The sequence below is a fragment of the Podarcis tiliguerta genome (genome assembly GCF_965153285.1).
Source record: "Podarcis tiliguerta genome assembly, chromosome: 1".
Classification (NCBI taxonomy): domain Eukaryota; kingdom Metazoa; phylum Chordata; class Lepidosauria; order Squamata; family Lacertidae; genus Podarcis; species Podarcis tiliguerta.
In genome coordinates this window covers 4,011,401-4,032,126 of record NC_139534.1, presented here as the reverse complement: position 1 = coordinate 4,032,126, position 20,726 = coordinate 4,011,401, and the positions used below count along the sequence as shown (strand labels likewise).

Below are 20,726 nucleotides of genomic sequence, written 5' to 3'. Positions count from 1 at the left end.
ATTCTTCTTCCTTACTTCAATATGTTGTAACATGGCATATTAATACGATTACTATTTCACATCCTGCAGTTTCTCTTGTTATGCTGCTGCCTAATCCTGGCACCTGAATATTTCACTTTTGAATGATGATGATTTCAAAAGGCAAACACAGGCTCCAAACTCCGGGAATCAACTCTTTGGGCTTCAAGCTCCCAGGCTTTCTTCCCACCACCCACTCCTTAATTTGGAGGTGGGGAGTGAATTGAAGAAGTTGAAGTTGACCTGGAAAGGAGAAAAAGGGCCGGACATTCATCAAAATTGCACAAATTCTCAGGAAGCACTCAGGATGCTGGTAGTAACAGCACAACCAACACTATGATGCTGCTGCTGCTGCTGCTGCTGCAATCTGCTTAGAGAACAACTCCATGCAGGCACAGTGGCAAAGACTGAAAAAAATGAATGCTGATCTTGTCAGCTACAGAGCCCCCATGTAGTTTGCTGACTCCCCTCCCCCCTCCGTGCCATTGCAAATTATTGTGAGGGGCAGGCATAGAAAAATGCTACAGAGGTGCATCAGGTTGATGGGCTCCTGGTTCCCCACCTGTATTCTATGACAGCAGAGGCCTCCTCCTCTCCCCTTTTAGAATGAAAGCCGGAAATTCAGGCCAGTTATTACCCCTAAAAGATCCAAGCAAACCATAGAAAATTGGGTCTTATGGCAACCCTTATTTTTCTAGTCAAGAAATATGGGCTTAGTTCTTTTACCCTGAAAGACTACTAACTGATACAGTTCTAATATACTTGCTTTGCATAAGAAGTGAACATTACGAGGATTATCATCCTGTAGATGGCAGTGTTTCATTTATACTTTTGATACGACTTCGCCAAAATAAGTGGCATGGACATGGTACTGTAGTGTTTCTGTGGATCTTTCTACTTAGACTTGTTATTTACTGTGGAGGGGTGAAGGTTGTAACTCAATTTTCAGAAACTGCAACTGACTTTTTCCATTGTGTGGAAACTTTGCTTCAGGGAACTGATTGAGATGTTGGCCATTTCAAGAAACCAGAAACTTGCACAACCTGGGGAGGAGAGGCAGGTAAGCAAACCGATAATGATCTGAGAAAGAGTATCAAACAGCAACCATAAAAATTTAGATGAGCAATTAAGTTCATAAGCCACCGCTTACTGCTCTGAAAGCTGGTGTTTTATCAGCAACCCAGAGCAGTACTAACATAAAGCTTTGATTCCCTTGGTGAAGAAAAGTCTTCCTCTGACTCCAAAAAGGTATTTGGAAGCTCCATGCAGGCCTCACTCCAGAGAGCATGGAAGGAAGAAGGCCATCTGCCTGGTTGTCATACTTGTGCCTCTCTCAGCAGGGGCACTTGGAGAAGGGCCTCAGAAGATGCTCATAAGGTCCAGGTATATTGTTGTTGGGAGAGGCCTGTATAAGACACAAGCTGTATAAGGCTTTACATGTTAAAACCAGCTCCTTGAATTATTAGTATTATTGGTATTATTATGTGACTTGTTTGTCACTTGTTACCCAAAGACCTCAGCAACTCAAAACATTATACCACAAAAACACAACACCAACACCCCCATAACAGGAAGCTTCACAATCACACTTGATAACATAACAATATCATCTCTCTCTTGGGAAAAGATAAGTCTTTACCTGGTGCGAAAAACATGTCAATAAAAGCGCTAGATGGATCTTACTGGGCAGAGCATTCCACAGATGGGGAGCCACAATGGAAAAGGCCTTTCTGTTGTCACCACCCTCTGAGCCTCTTCGGGGGGGGGGGGGGCGGACCTGGAGAAGGGCCTCAGAAGACAATATAAGGGTCCAGGCAGGTTCATATTGGAAGACGCATTCCAGAAGATATTGGGATCCTGAACTGCAAAGAGCTTTATAGGTCAAAACAAGCCAGCCAGCCATGTAGTTGTAACAGAATTGGTGTTATGTGATCAGCTTGCCTTGAATCTGTCAGTAGTCAGGCAGCCACATTCTCAACTTCTTTTCAAAGACAGTTTGGTGGTTGACCTGCTTTTGGAGGGTTTGCAGTACCCCTGAAGGTACAAGTTTGTAGTCTAGCAGTACTGGATTTCAACTTGTCCCAAGTGGCTTATGCACAGTTTAGGCTCACCAGCCACGCCTGTTCCTTTACAGGGATCGCCTCATCTCCCACCAGGAATATTGGAATGTGAAGACTGTCAGGAAGCTGCTACTAGCACAGAATACAGTTTCTATGTTGATGAGGGGGGCACCACAATGGGGCTGTGTGCCACAAGTCCTGAGACCAATGGAGAGACAGCCAGTGAACTACCAGACCCAATTCAATGTTTTAGCAGTGTTAGAAACTCAGATAAGCTAGGCACCAAATGACTCCTTAAACCAAGGTTGTAGTCCCCAAACAGAATGTCTAGAACTTTGAGAACTTAAAGAAGAAAAGTCACTTTATCCAGGGACAGTCCCCATAAAGAACTATTCCGACCTCTTTTTCTTAATGGTGACACGGACCATTCATAACATAATAATATTCTTCACAACTGTCAGCAGGGCAGTGGGGTGGGGTAAGTGAAGACAAGCTACAATCAACTCTAACGTTGTTCACTGCTCCTGCTCAAGCATTTTGGTTCCTGAAATCCATTCTGCTTGTGCAGATACAATATAATGGATAGAATTCTACAGGATGTGGTATTAGTGTGTGAAAACAGTCAAGATCCAAGGATCCCCAGGCATGTACCTCCAGATGGTGGAGATGTCAGGCGCTATACTGGCCTCCAGGCATCTTCACTTGGTCGCAAGTGGCAGATAGTCAGGTGCAAAATGTGCCTGGCTAATTTCAAACACTGGGTACTAGTGTACAAAATCTTAAACAAGTTGGGATCAACCTCCTTTGTTATGTTCAGAATTATTTTTTGTTTGTGTAGTATACAGTTACACAAGCAGTGTTATTAGCTATAACCAACAATGAATATTTTAAATAGTATTCATAAGAAAGTCTATTTTGGAAAGTATCCGTGAGATATCTGAGCCTGCATTTTGCCAATAAAGTGACCTGTTTGATGGTTGTCAGACTCAGTTGATTTGTAGGATATGGATGTTATTTCTTATTTCAAATAAGCAAACTTCAGATCAGCCTTGGCTTAACTTTGCCACAAGGCGCTTGTGCAGGGAGTCGTTCTGAGTGACTTTTACACTTTGCCTCCGGTGTGTAGCTACTGCCTTTGGAGCCTGCACATCAGAGACAGGTTGTAATAGTCACTCAAATCTATGCCCTGTATGAGGACCATGCAGCGAACTGTCACCAGATCTGCCACCAGTTGTGAGGGCACCTGGTTGCAATGTCAGAGGTCAGTGCCGGAGCCACCGCATCAAATGAAATGTCTGCGCTGAGGGGGAAAGAGCTGGCCAGTGGGCGGGCAACTTGGGCAGGTACAGTGCGGGGCCCAGCCTAGCCCCAAAGGCCTGGCCCTCGTGTGGCTTGCCTCCCTGCAGGGTGCCTGTTGCTGGGCCACCTCCCCCACAGCCCCAGTCACCCTACATTACTTAGCAATGGGCCAGCAATAAAGCCAGCATGGCTTTCTCAAAAATAAGTCATGCCAGACATCTGTGTTTGGGGAATGCTCTCAATATACTATAGTGTGTCTTGATTTCAGTAAAAAAAATGACCCCATGATATTCTTCTGGAGAAGCTGAGAAAATGTGAGCTAGATGATGTTACTATGAGGTGGATTTCTGGCTGGTTGACTGACCAAACCAAGAAATTCCTCACCAATGGATCCTTGTTATCCTGGTAAAAAGTGACAAGTATGGGGGCTGCAGGGTTCTGTCCTGGACCCATTGTTGGGCAACATATTTATAATGTACCTGGATGGAGGAATAGTGGGAGATGCCCATCAAATTTGCTGATGACACCAGTCTGAGAGGGGTAGCTAATACCACAGAAGACAGCATCAGGATTCAATATAATTTTTATGGATCAGAGATCACTGCCCAAACTAACAAAATTAATTTCAATAGGGACAAATGTAAAGTTCTACACTTAGCTAGGAATAGCCAGGTGCACAAATATAGGATAGGGGTTAGCTGGCTTGCTAGTAGTGCATGTGAAAAGGATCTAGGGATCTTAATAGACCATAAGCTTAACAAGAGTGACCTAATCAAGGGAAGTAATAGTCCCACATTATTTTACTTTGGTCGGGCCACACCTGGTAGTCCTGTGTCCAGTTCTGGGCACCACAGTTTACAAAGGGTATTGACAACCTTGGAGGTGGGCAACCAAGATGATAAAGTGCCTGGAAACCATGTCTTATGAGGAATGGTTGAGAAATTTGGGTATGTTTAGCCTGGAAAACAGAAGACAGAGGAGATATAATAGTCATCTTGAAATATCGCATGGACAATGGAGCAAGCTTGTTTTCTCCTACACTGCAGGACAGTACACAAACCAATGGATTCAAATTACAAGAAAGGAGATTCCAACTAAAACAATGGGAAGAACTTTTTGACAGAAATAACTGTTCAACAGTGGACAGTGGTGGACCATCATTCACTGGAGATGTTTAAACAGAGGTTGGGTGACCATGTATCAGAGATTCTTAACTGTGTTTCTTGCATAGCACGGGATTGGACTAGATGACTCTTGGGTCCCTTTCAACTCTTAAGATTCTATGATTCTAAACCCCACTGTGATCAATGAGCCATTTCCATAAATTGGTATAGGCCTCAGCCTTAGTGTATCAATAAGACATACATGGTCTAGGAGCTTTAACATAATTATTTCTTAGTGACTTTTGAAAAACAAGAGTAGCATTGTTAATCCCTGTAGTTTGATAGGATTTCTTTGATGATGTCAGAGTTTTAATCTTTCTGTCACTGGATTATACAGTGGTACCTCAGGATGCGAATGGGATCCGTTCCAGAGCCCCGTTCACATCCCAAAGGGAACGCAAGACATGACACCGCGTCTGCACATGTGCGGGTCGTGTTTCGCCGCTTCCGCGCATGCACGTGATGTCATTTTGAGCGTCTGCGCATGCACGAGCGGCGAAACCCGGAAGTAATGCGCTCTGTTACTTCCAGGTTGCCGCGGAGCGCAACTCGAACGCACTCAACCTGAAGCACGTTCAACTCGAGGTATGACTGTGTATGAGGAAAATGAAAATATCTAATTATGTCATGTTTGGTACTCAGAGCCAATACATTGTATTCTCTACACCTTGCCAAGAGTTTCCCACACAGCTTGCTATCTAAGAGTGCAATGGAATTCAAAATGACCAGACATTTGGATGTGGTGAAGATCATACAAAACTGTGTAGCTGAACTGCTATACGTGAAGCTGAAACTGAAATGCGGAAGGTAAGTTGCGGAACTACAGAAACAGAGCCATAAAGCAGAAGCAAACATTAAATGTCATGCATATACCATCAACCGACCCACATGACAGGAAGTAAGTGCTGTCTGCATTTTGGCCACATATCTTGGATGCAACTGGCAAGATGTGGTCATTCACCAGAAAGAATCAGCTGAAGTTTTCATCTGGTGTTTAAGGAAGGAGGCATGGCATTTATGACCTACATGCGAGGAAAGAGCCATATTGCCACCTCCCATCCTTTTAATGGCTTGGATCCTAAAGGGTTCTTACTGATATTTCTGGGGCTTGCAGTGTTCATGTCATCTTGCCTTGCAGCAGTCTCTTTCTACTATGTTACAGCATTAAAATCAGAACTAGCATTGCTGAGCAGCAAGCTGAACTGCAGGGTCCAGACAAGGACATCATTTCCACAGCTCTGGAGGTCTTTGGAAAAGAGCAAAGAGGCCAATTCCTTCATTCCCTACTTGAATGTATTAGAAGGTGCTTCTAGTCAGGTGAGCTGCAGGCCCATTTGGAAGGAAAGATCTACTTCTTTGGGTGTTCTGCAATTTCCATTCGCTTTGGGGAAGGAGAGGAGTCACAGCCCTAATATTGACTTTCTGCATATGTTGTTGGCAGCAAATTTCTTCTGGACCACATCAAAGTAGTGAAGAGATAATGTGGAGTGGAGAAAAACACAGGGGGAAAAGGTCTCCTCTGCACGCAGGAGAAGCAGGTAAGTGAAAAGAGCTTAGTAAAGAAGACAGGTCCCCAAGGAGTAAATGGGCTAACAAATATGAAAGCCAGAGATGGCAGGTAAGCCTTTTTGCTGGGATTGTGGCATACAGCCAAAATTATGGTAATTAGGCATTTCTTTTGAAAATAGTACAGACGGAAGTACCTAGGTCTCAGAAAAAACTATTTATGTGTTTTTATACTACAGCAGCTAGGATTTTGTTAGCCCAGAAATGGCGGGTGAGTGATGTCCTAAATATGGAGGATTAGCAATTTTAAAAATGACAGAATATGCAGTTAGCAGGTCTAACGAATAAAGTAAGAGAACAAGAAGATCAAGTATATAAAGAAGAATGGAAAATTGTTGTGGAGTGGAAAACAACTATAACCATGTGAAAACATTAGTAGGAGTAAGGTAAATTCAACAGTCTAACACATAACAAAGGAATAATAAAGGATAAAGGGAATTAAATGAAAATACAAGAATAGGTGGGAGAATTAAAGGAACCAGGGAGGGGGAAGAAGGGAAGTCGTAAATGATTGGTTTATTTTAAAGAAAGATATGAATGGGGAAATGTTTATTTTAATGTGAATGTGGTTTTGGAAAATGTAACATTGATACACACAGTGCTTTTTTCTGGGGGGGGGGGCAGTGGTACGCATACCCCTAAACATTTTGTGAATCTTGAATTTGGCCTCATTGAGGGGCAATATTTCAATATGAGCAGGAAAATGAGAGTATCCCTAAACATTTTTAAGGAAAAAGAACAGTGTGTGTGTGCATGCCTGTGTGTGTGTGTGTGTGTGCGTGCGCGCGCACACACACACACACACACACACACACGGGTGAGAAATCTCAGACCTGGGGACCGAATGGCCCAATCCATTCCTTGGGACTCTCTCCAGGTCATGATTTTCACCAGCCCTGCTCTCCCAGCTCCCTGAGAGCTTTTGCCTAGCTGCAGTGTGTCCTAGAATTGGGCTTGCTTGCTCCACACCCTTCTACCTCTGGCGCTGCACACTACTAGCATGTGGCCTCCAGTGCCGGAGGAAGGGGTGCGGGGGCGGGCCACCCCGGGTGTCACCACTGTGGGGGGTGACAAAATGTTGGGCGGCACTCACCGCGGGGCCAGCAGCGCACCTGAGCCACGCATCTCCCCAGACGGTCCACCCGCCCCCTCTCCCTCAGCTGTTGGGTGACTGAGTGGGAGGAAGCAGGCAGACTCCTCGGAGGCCCTGTGGAGCGTCCTGCCCCGGCTAGCCCCGCCCCCAGGTGCAGGGCATGCTTGCCACCCCAGGCGCCCAATCAGCTTGCTCCACTGGTGGTCTCCTTCAAGTTTCCCACTTAGGTTGAAAAATGTTCCTCACACCTGGTCTGATCTACTGTTTTCACACATGGGGAACACTTCAACCCTGGTAGGTTCACTAGTGTTATTTTATCTATAGAAGGTGAACAAACTAACGACGCAGATTCATTGAAGCCACATTGCTAAAATTTGTAAATAGTAAGGGACCTTTTGCTGGTTTTCTCTCTTACAATATATTTGTATTCTTTTACTATTAGCCTGCAACACGATTTGGTGGAAAGACACAATACAGAATTAGCAGATAAATAAGTACAGTGGTACCTCGGGTTACATACACTTCAGGTTACAAACTCCGCTAACCCAGAAATATTACCTCGGGTTAAGAACGTTGCTTCAGGATGAGAACAGAAATCGTGCAGCAGGAGCCCCCGTTAGCTAAAGTGGTGTTTCAGGTTAAGAACAGTTTCGGGTTAAGAACGGACATCCGGAACGAATTAAGTACTTAACCTGAGGATTCGCACAGCCAGCACTGCAGTGAGAGAGAGTGAGTGAGCCAGGTAGGGGCAGAGAGCTGCGAGTGCGCCCCCCCCCCGATGTTGCGCCCGGTGCGGACGGCCCCCCCTGCACCCCCCACGCTATGCCACTGTTCTGCGGCCACTGCAGGGGAATTGTACTTTTGTGTCTTGGCTGCTGGGATGTATATTTTAGTTACTTCCTTCTGTTTCCCCCTTCAGTTCTACAGTCATGTCTTCAGTTGATGGCTGACAGCAAGCGTGACATTCAGCAACATGGTAATGCAGCCTTTTTTAAATCTCATTTTACTCTTGCCACAAATAAATGGGCAGCACCACCTTTCACTTGCTACAGGGCAAGAAACATCAAATTGTGCTCAGCTTTTCATTAGTAGCATCCCTTCACATTTCCAATGGGAATTTGCCAGCGCAGCCTTATGCTGAAATGGTGACCCTGTCTTCAAATCCTGTGAGCTGCTGCTTCATTGGAGCACATGCTCAGGTGAGCACTGTCTCTGAGTTCTGTTCCGTTGTTGCACTTGTGTTACTGCGGAGGTTGCTACCCTGTGGGCTGCAGACAGCATCCCAAGAGGCCTGGCTTCGTTCCTTCTGTTCCCCTCTGTGATTTCAAAAGATTTTTGCCCTTCCAAATTTGTCAATTTCTTTTTCTAAAGATGTTAAATACACGCCCTCTGTTGTGTTTCTGTGACGCCAAGAGATGACCCTACTCAAGACCCCTCAAATTGTTCTTTTTTCTTTTTCTTTCTGGAAAAAATGGCCACGCCTACTTAGATAATTGACCCTTGGGTCCGTCTGGCTGTCAGCCTGGAGAAAGGTTAGCCATACCAGCTCGAGTGGTGCATATATTGAAATTTTCTGTGCATCCTAGGGCAATCCACATTTTCTATTTTTGCTGCACTGCTGCAACTTTCCAGAAATTTTTGAAAACATGAATAATCTGTGATGGGGAGAGGGTGCCTTATTCCTGGTAACTCAAGAGAAAACAAGCAGGTATAAAGTGGTTGTTACCACAGCTCTTTGAATCTCATCTTACAGGTAGAAACGACCGATTTCAAAAAATCCAGCTGATTCTCTTCAAAAGTCAGCAACATGCCTTTGATACTAAAAGGAAGCGTAAACTGATTAGCTTATTCTTACATTTTTTTTTTGTTTCTTTTAGATGGTTCAAGTATAGTTCCATGGCTTCTTAGCTTTAAAAGAGGAACTGCTCTTGAAGAGCAAGGAAATAAAATACTTGTCAGAGAAACTGGCTACTTTTTCATATATGGTCAGGTAAAGAATTCAGTAAGCTCCTGGAGTTTGTTCTGTTTTCTTAAAGTTTCATAGTGTAATCAATTTTCTCTGTCTTTATTCTTCAGGTTTTGTATACAGATGAAATGTTTGCAATGGGACATTGGATCCAGAGGAAAAAAGCTCATGTAGTTGGTGATGATCTCAGTTTGGTTACATTATTTCGTTGCATCCAAAACATGCCTCTCACTAATCCTAACAACTCTTGTTATACTGCTGGTAAATACCTTACCTGTCCTAAATACATTTTGTCAAGTCCCACACACATGGAATGAGAAGGAGCTTAAAAAAATACCTGACACAGTGTTTCTAAGTGGTGTGGGTGTGTACCACATATTTCTGCAACCACTCACTGAACTCATACATAAATTCCTAAATTCCTTATTTTTACCTACTCTGTGGTGGTTGCCTGTGAACAGTATTCAAAGACAATAATAGATTCTCCTCAGTGGAGTTGTGGCTGTTATTTCAAGCTACTTTCAGCAGAATGTGCTCAGTAATTTTGAAGCCTGAGTGCAAATGCTTACCTGGGTGACAAACAGTCTCTGTGTGGTGGAGGAACAATTCATATGACTTCCTGCCCTTGAAAAGTGTGTGTTGGAGAACTTGCATGATTAACTGTCTATAAGCAATGCTCACATCATGCTTAAGATCTTGTGGGTAGTTTAGGGCTTCCGTTTCCTGTTCCATGACCTGAAAGCTGTGGCCACCAACTTGGGCCTCAGTTTTAGAAGTCAAACTTTATTTTTTAATATTTTATTAGATTTATATATTGCACTTTCTCCAAGGATCTCAGGCAGTGTATATAATTGTCCATCCCTTTATCCTCTCAAAAATCCTACGGAGTTAGGAAGAGAGTCCCCCACCCAGACTGATACCATATGTGTCACACAGGTGTTGCTTCCCAACACTTGCTGGAGACCCCCACAGTCTCTTTCCAGGTATTATGCTGTACTTGGGAAAATTAAATGTTTGATTTGTTGCATTATAAGTTTTATTTTACATCCTGGGACCTTATTATTAGCAACACAGCAATAACAACATTAAATCAAAGAGGTGTCTCTGGACTGACTGATAACAATCTGTACATGTTTATATGTTTACATTTCTGTAAGGATATTCAAACTCTCTTGGCAGGTATTGCAAAATTAGAAGAAGGGGATGAGCTTCAGCTCACCGTTCCGCGCATAGGAGCCAAGATAGTCTTGAATGGAGATGCCACTTTTTTTGGTGCAGTCAGACTTCTGTGAAGCTCTTCATTGTTCATTGTACAAAGAGTTGGATCTGTTGCGTGTTTCATTTTTAGCTAGTTGGTTTATGGAGTACTGTTTTCTGTTTTATTGAAAACAGGAAGCTGATTGGAAGTGGTACACCCACCTCATGTGGATTACCAGAAATGAAACTTGTAAGAAGAATATAAATATAGCATTTGTTACATAAGAGCCTAAATAGAGCAGTCTTGATCTGTGTTTGATTAGTTTAGTGTTCTACTTCCTACAGTGGCCACTGGAAATGCAACAGCCCTCTCTACTGTTTGTCTCCCCCAACAGCCAGTATGGCAGGACTTACAATTTTCAACATCAATTTTCTTTTGAGGAAGGAGGGGAGATGCATTACTATTTCAGCAGAATGTGCCCTGTGGAATGACCACCCATTAGATGCCAAGGAAATAAACAACTGTTTGACTTTTAGAAGACACCTGAAGACAGCCTCGTACAGTGGTACCTTGGGTTAAGAACTTAATTTGTTCCGGAAGTCCATTCTTAACCTGAAGCGGTTCTTAACCTGAAGCACCACTTTAGCTAATTGGGCCTCCCGCTGCTGCCGCACTACTGCCGCACAATTTCTCTTCTCATCCTGGGGCAAAGTTCTTAACCGAGGTACTATTTCTGGGTTAGCGGAGTCTGTAACCCGAGGTACCACTGTATAGGGAAGTTTTTTAATATTTGATGTTTTACTGTGCTTTTTCAGGTGGAATATAAATAATAAAATTATTATTATTATTATTATTATTATTATTATTATTATTATTATTATTATATTATATTATATTATAATATTATTATTCACATAGAGTGCAATAAAACTGAATTATTGCAATATGTCACAGAAGTACCCTTGATATTGAATTCCATGCATGTTCATAAGTAAAAATCATTGCAGTGGGATTTACATTTCAGTAAGTGTAAAAGATTGCAGCTTTCCAGCTTTCAAGTTTTAAGAGTCAAGCAAAAAATGTGTTCTTATCAGTATATAAAATACTAACACACACAAACAGATAAAGGAAGATCTCTGCAGCATCAAACTGTATTCCCCATTGGCCAACAAAGTAGTGCAAATATTGATGGCATTTTTCACTTAGATGACATTGAAGACTGTTAGGAATGTGGGGGAAGGAGGTCACATCATGTGCAGGTTGTCATTCTCTCTAATGTTAGAACTCTTTGCCTTTTTATTACAGACCAGTCTACGGCTGCAAATGTTTACCAGCAAGCACTTTAAGTGTAGATTGTTCTCGGCCTTAGGGTTAGGGGACTAAAGTTGGGTTAGGGATTATGGTTGGGTTAGGGGTTAGGGCCAGGGTTTTAGGGTTAGGGATTTGGGTTAGGGCTTTAGGGAAGCCTTTCTTCCTCCAAAGGGGACTGGGAAGAACGAGCCTTCCCAGGGAGTAGACCCTGGGGCACTGGACACAATCTCGCACTCTGCATGAGGTAGACCCGTAGGTCTCAAGGAGGCCATGGGCTGCTGGACCTGGTAATGCTGTCAACCCCTCCGCCAGGTAGACCGGCACCTCCTGGCACTTAAATTCTTAATTATAATTTTTGTTGCTTCTTTTATTTCTCATATTGTAGTTTATTGTATTATTTGAGTTCAATGGAATGCAAACTGTAGTACAATGAAACACAATAAATAAAAGCAACAATAGAAATTCAATGAAAGACCATACATTGTCTCATCGCAGAATGTTACAATTGCTACAACAGGCAGAAAGGCTATTAAATGGTCCACAAAGACCCTCAGCAATTTTCAAGTGATCCATGGAAGTTTGGAAATCACTGATCCCCTTGGAGATGTGGCTACGGAGTCCTGGTTGTCATGATGAGCTCACACACGTCTCAATTTATCTCTATGCCACCACACTTTAGAAAGATGACTTCAGTTTCAACAACAGAAATATTTGTGCAAAGGTCTGTTATTTATTTCATCTTTTAAAATCACATTAAAAAAAAGTTTTTTACATATAAAGTATAAAAACCATGAACAGTTTTTTTGGGGGGAGGGGCTTTAAAAAATATTTATTGGTGCAAATTGTAGACCTTCACAAAGGACTTGATCTTGGAATGCTTGGCAATCATTTTTAATTTTTTTTATTAAGCTTACAAATTTTAACATAATAAAAAAATCAAATTACTGTACATTTTTAAATTTCAATTAACCCCCCCCCCAGTGACTTCCCCCAACTTCCCTTTTTGGTTTATAGCATATTTATTTTTTCTGCTTATAGTTTTGATGCCTTATATACTGAAATTAAAATTGTATTATTAATTATTCTTAACATTTTTACCTCATATTATTATTTTCTATTTAAATATGTCCATTGTAAGTGCATTACTCGAATCCTGTAAATTAGTTCATTTCAGTGCATTGTTTCTGTATATATATCATAAAAGGTTCCCAATCTTTTAAAAAGTCATTATTGTCCTTATCTTTGAGTCTTTCAGTTAACTTCGCCATTTCAGCGTATTCCATGAACTTTTCTTGCCAATGTCCTTTTTGTTGGTATTTTGTCCCTTTTCCATCTTTGAGGTAGTAGAATTCTGGCCACTGTTGTTGCATACATAAAGAGATTATTATCTTTTGGTAAATATTGCCCTACAATACCTAATAAAAATGCTACTGAACTTTTACCAAAGGTTAACTTGAACATTTTTTTCCATTTCATTATAAATCATGTCCCAATAATTTATAATTATTTTACAATTCCACCACATATGAAAAAATGGCTGTATTCCAGACTGAAAATTTTTCTATGAGGCAAGCTGCATTACTTGGATACAGGATTGGGTCAAATTAGAAAATACTGATTTATTAGACCTGGAAGGACATACCCACTTTTGGTTTGAGGCTCTTGAAAGGGAAACAGAAAAAGAGGTAAGACAAAGTGGGTGTGTAAATAATCCTATTTCTAGGTCATCTTTTCTTTTTACACCTTTCAGAGTGGCTGACAAAATTATTTAAACAAGACCAAAATATTAATATTTATAAAGATAATTATGAAAAGTGTTGGAATGATAAAAAGGAATCTAGAAACATGGGGAAGAATGAATCTCTCCTTAATAGGCAGAATTGCAGCAATCAAGATTAATGTATTGCCAAAAATGTTGTTTTTATTCCAAACAATACCGGGAATAAGTGATGCAGTTTCCTTCAAAAAGTGGCAAAAAGATATATTTAAATTTATCTGGAAAGGGAAGAAGCCGAGAATAAAACAAAATATTAACAGATGTGAAAGAAAGAGGAGGCATCTCTCTTCTCATTTTTTCTATGATGCAAGCTGCATTACTTGGATCCGGGACTGGATCAAATTAGAAAATACTGATTTATTAGATCCGGAAGGACATGACAACCGATTTGGTTGGCATGCATATTTATGGTGTGAGAAAGGCAAAGTTTCTCCAGTCCCCCCTACAAGTTCCAAATTGTGTTCCAAAGGCAATACTATTTTTAGAAACAGGTGAATGTCCTCTATGAACTAAAGCATGGTGGGCTTCCCTGAGATACTGGCTCAAGATCTCAGTCTTTGGCCTAGGGAAGGGGTTACTTCCATACCTAAACAACAAGGAGTTTACCAGCTCATGGATGAAAATGATGGTTAGAAAAGCCACTTGGCTTGGTATGCCACCTTCTCTCCTGTACCATCTGGGCTATGATACCGCCCTTGAATCTCTGAGGCAAAGGCTCTGGGACATATCACATAGTGATCTCCTATCTCAATCTCATGTTATCTGTGGCCCATTAACAGTAGGAATTCACTATGGGTTCAATTTTCAGACACCAGCATATCTTAGAAATTTGTCTGTACCAACATATCGGCGTCTTTTCACCAAAGCCAGATTAAATGTATTCCCATCAGAAGTGTTAAATGGCAGACTGAGAGGTATCCCTTATCAAAATAGGATCTGTGTGTGCTCTCAGGACGTTGACTGCATGAGGCATATTTTATTGCATTGCGGACAATATGATCAAGCGAGGGAACTATTGATTAAACCACTACTGGCAAATCGGCCGGCTCAATCTGAAGCCTACTATACTTCTGGACGACAAGTCCAATGATATCACAGTGGCCGTGGCAAAGTTTCTTTCAGTAGTCATATGAATCAAAGATCAACATACCCATGACTAAACAAATAACGCTTCAGTCTACCTTCCCTGGGGGGGTTGTCTATATGAGTCTGTATTTTATTCTGTATCTATGTTACGGGTCGTTGGACCGTAATTATTATTATTATTATATTATTATTATTATGACTAGAGAAAGAGCAGCTGGTATGTGAGCTCAGAGAGCTGAAGGCAGACATATCCATTTATGAGTTTGAGGCTCTTGAAAGAGGCAGAAAGAGAAAGAGAATAATAATCAAAATTAGCTGTCTGCTTAAAGAGGTTTCAGGAGCAGCAGGGAGGTGTTTGGGGGAAAGGGCTTTCACACAGCCTCATGCTGCTGCTGCTGCTTCATCGCAAGTTGAAGTGCTTAATGCAATACTGAAGAAACTACGCCTAGGAAGCAGTGCAGGATGCTTTCAAAGGGCCGCCTGAAAGTTCTTTGCTGTGCTTCGAAGGCTCTCTAGCTTTACTTAAGTGAATAACTTATTCTTGTCTAGTAGGAGGAAGATGCTGCTGTTACTGTACAACTTTGGTAGCCTATTTCCATCTGGCATTTAAACTGCTGGTGATTGTTAACCACTGTCTCACTGCCAGAGCATCACTGAGAGCACTGCTTCATTTTTTCCATTTCAGCCCCCGTGTTATTCAAAATCTTTTGTAGCTCACTAACGTGGTTTTCCAGTGCTTCGGTTTTACTCCTTTGCTCCTTGATCTGCAAGTCTTTTGACGATACTTCCTCCTGATAAAGCAAGTAAGAGGAAAAACACCAGAAGTGCAAGGTGTTTAGGCACACCATTCCATTTCCCAGCTTGAAGGGAGGTTTAGGTGTGGTGCAGCATTACATTAAGATTGACAAACCGACCAAAGAATTCAAGGCATTTGGCTAAGACTAAACAATAGTGTTCCGATTGATTATACATGCAAGGCTACCACCAGCAGCTCCCTGGAGATATACCAGCTTCCCGGGATGAACTTCCTGCTTCAAGCATCCCTCAACAGAGCTAGGTTAAGCTTCCACACATCAGAAGGTCCTTTTCTACAGTGGCACTCTTCTAGCCATTCCCAGGCGTCCCTCGCCCAATTTGGTTAAATAATAATAATAATAATAATAATAATAATAATAATAATAATATCTTTATTGTCATTGCCCCCTTCGGGGACAACGAAATTACTTGACTGCTCCATAAAAACACAAATTAAACAATATAGTAAAATACAGCAAGGGAGATTAGATGACTTTCAAAGTCCGGGCTTCCCATTCAGGGCCGAGATCGCTCTGGAGAAGAAGCTGTTCTTAAGACGGCTCGTTCTTGTCTTCATCGTCCTGTATCTCCGTCCCGACGGCAAGAGCAAAAAGAGACAGTGACCAGGATGTGATGGATCTTTTACTATGTCCAGTGCCTTCCTATGGCACCTTGTGGCATAAATCTGCTCTAAGGTGGAGAGTGGGCAGCCAACAATGCTCTCTGCTGCCTTAACAACCCTGCACAACCCCATCATGTCCTGGATAGTACAGCTTCCGTACCACACACATAAGCCATAAGTGAGCACGCTCTCAATGACACAGTGATAGAAGGCAAGCAGCAGTTTCTGCTGAGACAAGAAATGTGGAAGAGCCACCAGTTTTCCACCAAAGGTCCCACAACATTTAAATTTTTAAATATTAACTTGAACTCCTCTGCTGATGCAGAAGAAGCAGATGGTGTCACCAGCATCTTGGTGACAATCCTTATTTTCTCCTGCTGCTCGTTTTCAAGAGCCTTCTTCTCTTCAAGGATCTGTGCCAGCTGGGACTGTGATGAAACCAGAAAGGGAAAGCATCAGTACCAAAGGTTGAATGGCACACAATGTTCCTAGTAAGGATAGGATACCCATGTGCTTTGGTGTAGACCACTTCTTGCTTGTGAGGATTGTGGCTGTTAATTTGTATATTATAGTGGTACCTCGGGTTACATACGCTTCAGGTTACAGACTCCGCTAACCCAGAAATAGTGCTTCAGGTTAAGAACTTTGCTTCAGGGTGAGAACAGAAATTGTGCTCCGATGGTGCGGCGGCAGCAGGAGGCCCCATTAGCTAAAGTGGTGCTTCAGGTTAAGAACAGTTTCAGGTTAACAATGGACCTCCAGAACGAATTAAGTACGTAACCAAAGGTACCACTGTACTGTGATGGTAATAACGTACTGTAAGTACTAATGGCTGTGAAGGTTAAACATTAGCATTAAGCAATGAAAGCATTTAAGTTCCTCAAGTCAGTTCTTTGAAATTAAGTCTGCACCACCCCCAGTGCGGAAAGGGTTGTATACACGCAACAACCGATTAATGCACATCCGAAAGACATGAGATTGCATATGGCAACAAACCTGGAAGTGACCCAAAAACTTTGCTCAGCATGTCACGAAAAGGGCGTAACAGGGCTGGGGTACCCTTATACATGCCCCTCCAACGTATGTGGGGCCGGGAATAGAACCCCTGTACGAAATGGTTGTCAACTTTATTCAGGGTTGCCATTAAAATTCAGCCAGACTCTTAAAACGGAGAGTGTATCTAAACACAGATTACGCCCTCCACACATGGTATAGGCAGCTGACCCGGAACAGAAAAAGTTTTATAATCCGAGTCACCAACTAAAAGAATGCTATGCTTTTAAGGTGTAATTGCTGGCAAAACAGAGCATGAACCCTATTTAAAAACAAAACAAAACAAAAAAATTGATATAGATGCAATTTGACCTGTTCCAGCCTAGAACTCAGATTTCAAAGAAAACAACTTACTTCTTCTAGGCATCATTCCAACGATCTCTCTTAAGATTTTCCATATTTTTTGCTGTACTCGCAAACTAGGAGAGATAGGCACATGCAGTCAGAACTGCTCTTTGAAGGAGAAGTCAGAAAAAAATACCTTTGTTAAAATCTCTTTTTGAAAATTACAGAAGTATGGAATCTTAAAAATCAACATTTGCTATTACGGTAAATGCAAAAGCGACCCATTAAACGAAATGTTGCAGCACACCTTCACCTCTCATAGAAGGGAGAAGCCTAGGTTAGCCAACCTGGTGCCCTCCAAATGTTGTTGAACTACAGCTCCCATCATTTGACCATGGCTGATGGGAGTTGGAGTCCTCCAACATCTGGAGGGCAACAGATAAGCTATCAGGAGCTCAAGTAGGCCTTTCTCCCCACCTTTCCTTTTCCACCTGATATTCAAGACTCCATGACTACCATGTCTTCACAAGCTCCCTTTTTAAGAGTTTGAGAGTTTGCCGTCAATACCCACCCCAGCTATTAGAGGAAGTGCTACATCTACATTCTATAACTGTAGATACTTACACTAGAACAAAGCATGCCAGTTTAAAGAGAGGGAAATAACTTCTTGCCTACTTGCTACTTTGGGCAACTTTGCCCACAAAACATTTCGGGGAAGGAAACGGAACTGTCTAGTTTTACCTGGAGAGTGCCAAGAGTTTCTTCCAAGGATGTCTGAGTGACTGTGCAGATAATCACCGTCTTAGTATTTCCATTTAGTGAATTCTGGAGAATCCGTGTCAGCTTGCTACCCCTGTAGTTAATGTAGTCTCTGGTGGAGGAGGATGACCAAAAAAAGAACAAGGAGGTTTTTACTTATTAAGTAGACGCAAAACTGGCCCAAGAGCTGATCTTTTATATCTAGGACAGAGACAGCTGATGTGGTGGCTTCCAAAAGTTGTCGGATGACAACTCCCATCAGGCCCAGACAGATGACCAATGGCCTGCGGTGGTGGGAATTGTAGTCAAACAACTAGGGATGGCACTACATTGGCTAGCTGGTCTAGAATCAAGTGAGAACACTTTTCAATACAGCACAAACTAAAGAACCTTTCTTAACTGTATTGTCCTAACCCAGCCTGATCGGCACAAAGCTTCTTGATAACTTGGCCCAAGATGGAGAGGCTCCAGTGGACACTGCAGCCTTCTTTGAAGAGGAGGAGGAGTTTGGATTTGATATCCCGCTTTATCACTACCCGAAGGAGTCTCAAAGCGGCTAACATTCTCCTTTCCCTTCCTCCCCCCCCCCCAACAAACACTCTGTGAGGTTCTTAGCTTCTTGGAGGAAAGGTGGTATATAAATGTAGTAACATGGGCATTGTTTAGTCTGCACCTCTTCAGCACATTCCAGCAATGTCAATGGAACTTGCTTTTGAATAAGGATTAGGACTGCTGTGCCAAACAGACTTGAAACCCAGAGCAGCTGAATTTCTGCAGCTGCTATTTCCCAGGCAGAAACAGCCCCATTAAACACTTCAGAAGTTCATGAGCCTTCCACAGTCCCAATATATAGTTGGCCGGCTACATCTCAAGCAGAAAGCACACAAGGCTGGCCCAATATATTTTGCTGCCTGAGCCAAAGCAGAAGATGGCACTCCTCCCACCCCACCTCTTGCAGTATAGCCAAGTCAACCCCAGATTGGTGCCAAGACAAAATCCTATACTTCAGGGGTTAGCAACCTTTTTCAGCCGTGGGCCGGTCCACCATCCCTCAGACCATGTGGTGGGCCGGACTATATTTTTGGGGGATAAATGAACAAATTCCTATGCCCCACAAATAACCCAGAGATGCATTTTAAATAAAATGACACGTTCTACTCATGTAAAAACACGCCAATTCCCGGACTGTCCGCGGGCCAGATTTAGAAGGCAATTCGGCAGCATCCAGCCCACGGGCCTTAGGTTGCCTAACCCTGCTCTACTTCATCTTAGGGCAGCAGCGTAGCTTAGAGGACAGAGCAGGTCCTATGGCACACAAACCTCTTTCCTCCAAAGCATTTGGGGCTTTCAGAGGAAAGGAAGGACCTGACAGAGGTGTAAAATCATGAATGGTATCGTTGGTCTGATCCAGCAGGATGTTCCTGTAATGCACACAAGCTGCAGCATCCTTCAATGCTAGTTTTTTCTACCAACCCCCATTTACAAACCTGCTCTATCTTTCAAAGAACTCACCAAGTGAGATATTACTGCGCCATCATAGCTATCTCTTTGCTTTCAATTTTCTTTAAAAAAACGAAAGCAAAGTTGTGAACCTGTTTTACTATCACCATCAGATTAGGTAAAGGTACCCCTGGCCATATGGGCCAGTCTTGCCAGACTCTACGGTTGTGTGCTCTACAGGCCGGGAGCCAGCGCTGTCCGCAGACACTTCCGGGTCACGTGGCCAGCGTGACAAGCAGCATCTGGCGAGCCAGCGCAGCACACGGAAATGCCGTTTACCTTCCCGCTAGTAAGCAGTCCCTATTTATCTACTTGCACCCGGGGGTGCTTTCGAATTGCTAGGTTGGCAGGCGCTGGGACCGAGCGACGGGAGCACACCCCGCTGCGGGGATTCGAACCGCTGACCATACGATCGGCAAGTCCTACACCCGCGTCCCACAGACCAACAAAAACAGCCACCACTAATACCAGTTTGTAGTGTGCGGGTCAGTATATACAGTAGTGCACCTGCCCTCGACCAACAGAACCTAGAACTGGCATATCTTGTGGAATGCTCTCCTCAGGGAGGCATGCCTGGCGTTTTGTTACATATTTTAGGTGCCAGGCAAAAATCTTCCTCTTCTCCTAGGCCTTTGGCTAATTAAACAATCTTTAGTCTTTTAAACGATGTTTGTGTTTTATTATTTTTTTAATTATTATGGAATTTTTTGTTTTTTTATATTGTAAATCGCCCAGTGGTAGGAAATGTAAAATATAATAATAATAATAATAATAATAATAATAATAATAATAATAATAATAAAAACATCCTCCTCGTGCCGCCTGAGGGGGCGGGGCGAACATCCAAGGGGGGGCCGAGCGTCGCGAGGGTGCCCCCCCTCCGGGATGGCTCCGCCCTCTCCCTGCCTGTCCAATCTCTTTGGGACAAAGCCGCCTCTGACCTCCCCCGGGGCCGTTTCCAATTGGTCAACTGGAGACGTAGGGGCACAAGTTGCTCCGTAGTAATGCCTAAGGAGGGGTGGGCGAATCGATCTCAGGCGCCTGGGCGGGGGGAGGCGAGGAGACAAAGGGCGCTCGATCCTGCAGGAAGGACTAGAGGGAGGTTCGAGAGATTCGAGCCGCCTCCACGTCCTTCGGGAAATGAGTGGAGGGGGGAGGAATTCTCCCCTAGCTCC

At 42.9% G+C, this 20,726-nt stretch overlaps 1 protein-coding gene and 1 long non-coding RNA gene across 2 annotated transcripts; one reads left to right on the top strand and one right to left on the bottom strand.

Annotated features, from left to right (window-relative positions):
• The first annotated feature begins 957 nt into the window (after positions 1-957).
• On the top strand, positions 958-11,208 carry TNFSF13B (TNF superfamily member 13b). Its single transcript, XM_083402874.1, has 6 exons — positions 958-5,857; positions 5,982-6,078; positions 8,119-8,175; positions 9,077-9,189; positions 9,276-9,426; positions 10,345-11,208. The coding sequence occupies exons 1-6, from the start codon at positions 5,549-5,551 to the stop codon at positions 10,455-10,457; spliced, it is 840 nt and encodes a 279-aa protein (XP_083259000.1). The 5' UTR covers positions 958-5,548; the 3' UTR covers positions 10,458-11,208.
• A 5,057-nt stretch (positions 11,209-16,265) lies between these two features.
• Positions 16,266-18,410, bottom strand: LOC310659673. Its single transcript, XR_014502926.1, has 3 exons — positions 18,034-18,410; positions 17,362-17,426; positions 16,266-16,382 (listed from the first exon to the last, which is right to left on the bottom strand). It is a non-coding gene; the product is annotated as an uncharacterized lncRNA (long non-coding RNA).
• Positions 18,411-20,726: the final 2,316 nt, after the last annotated feature.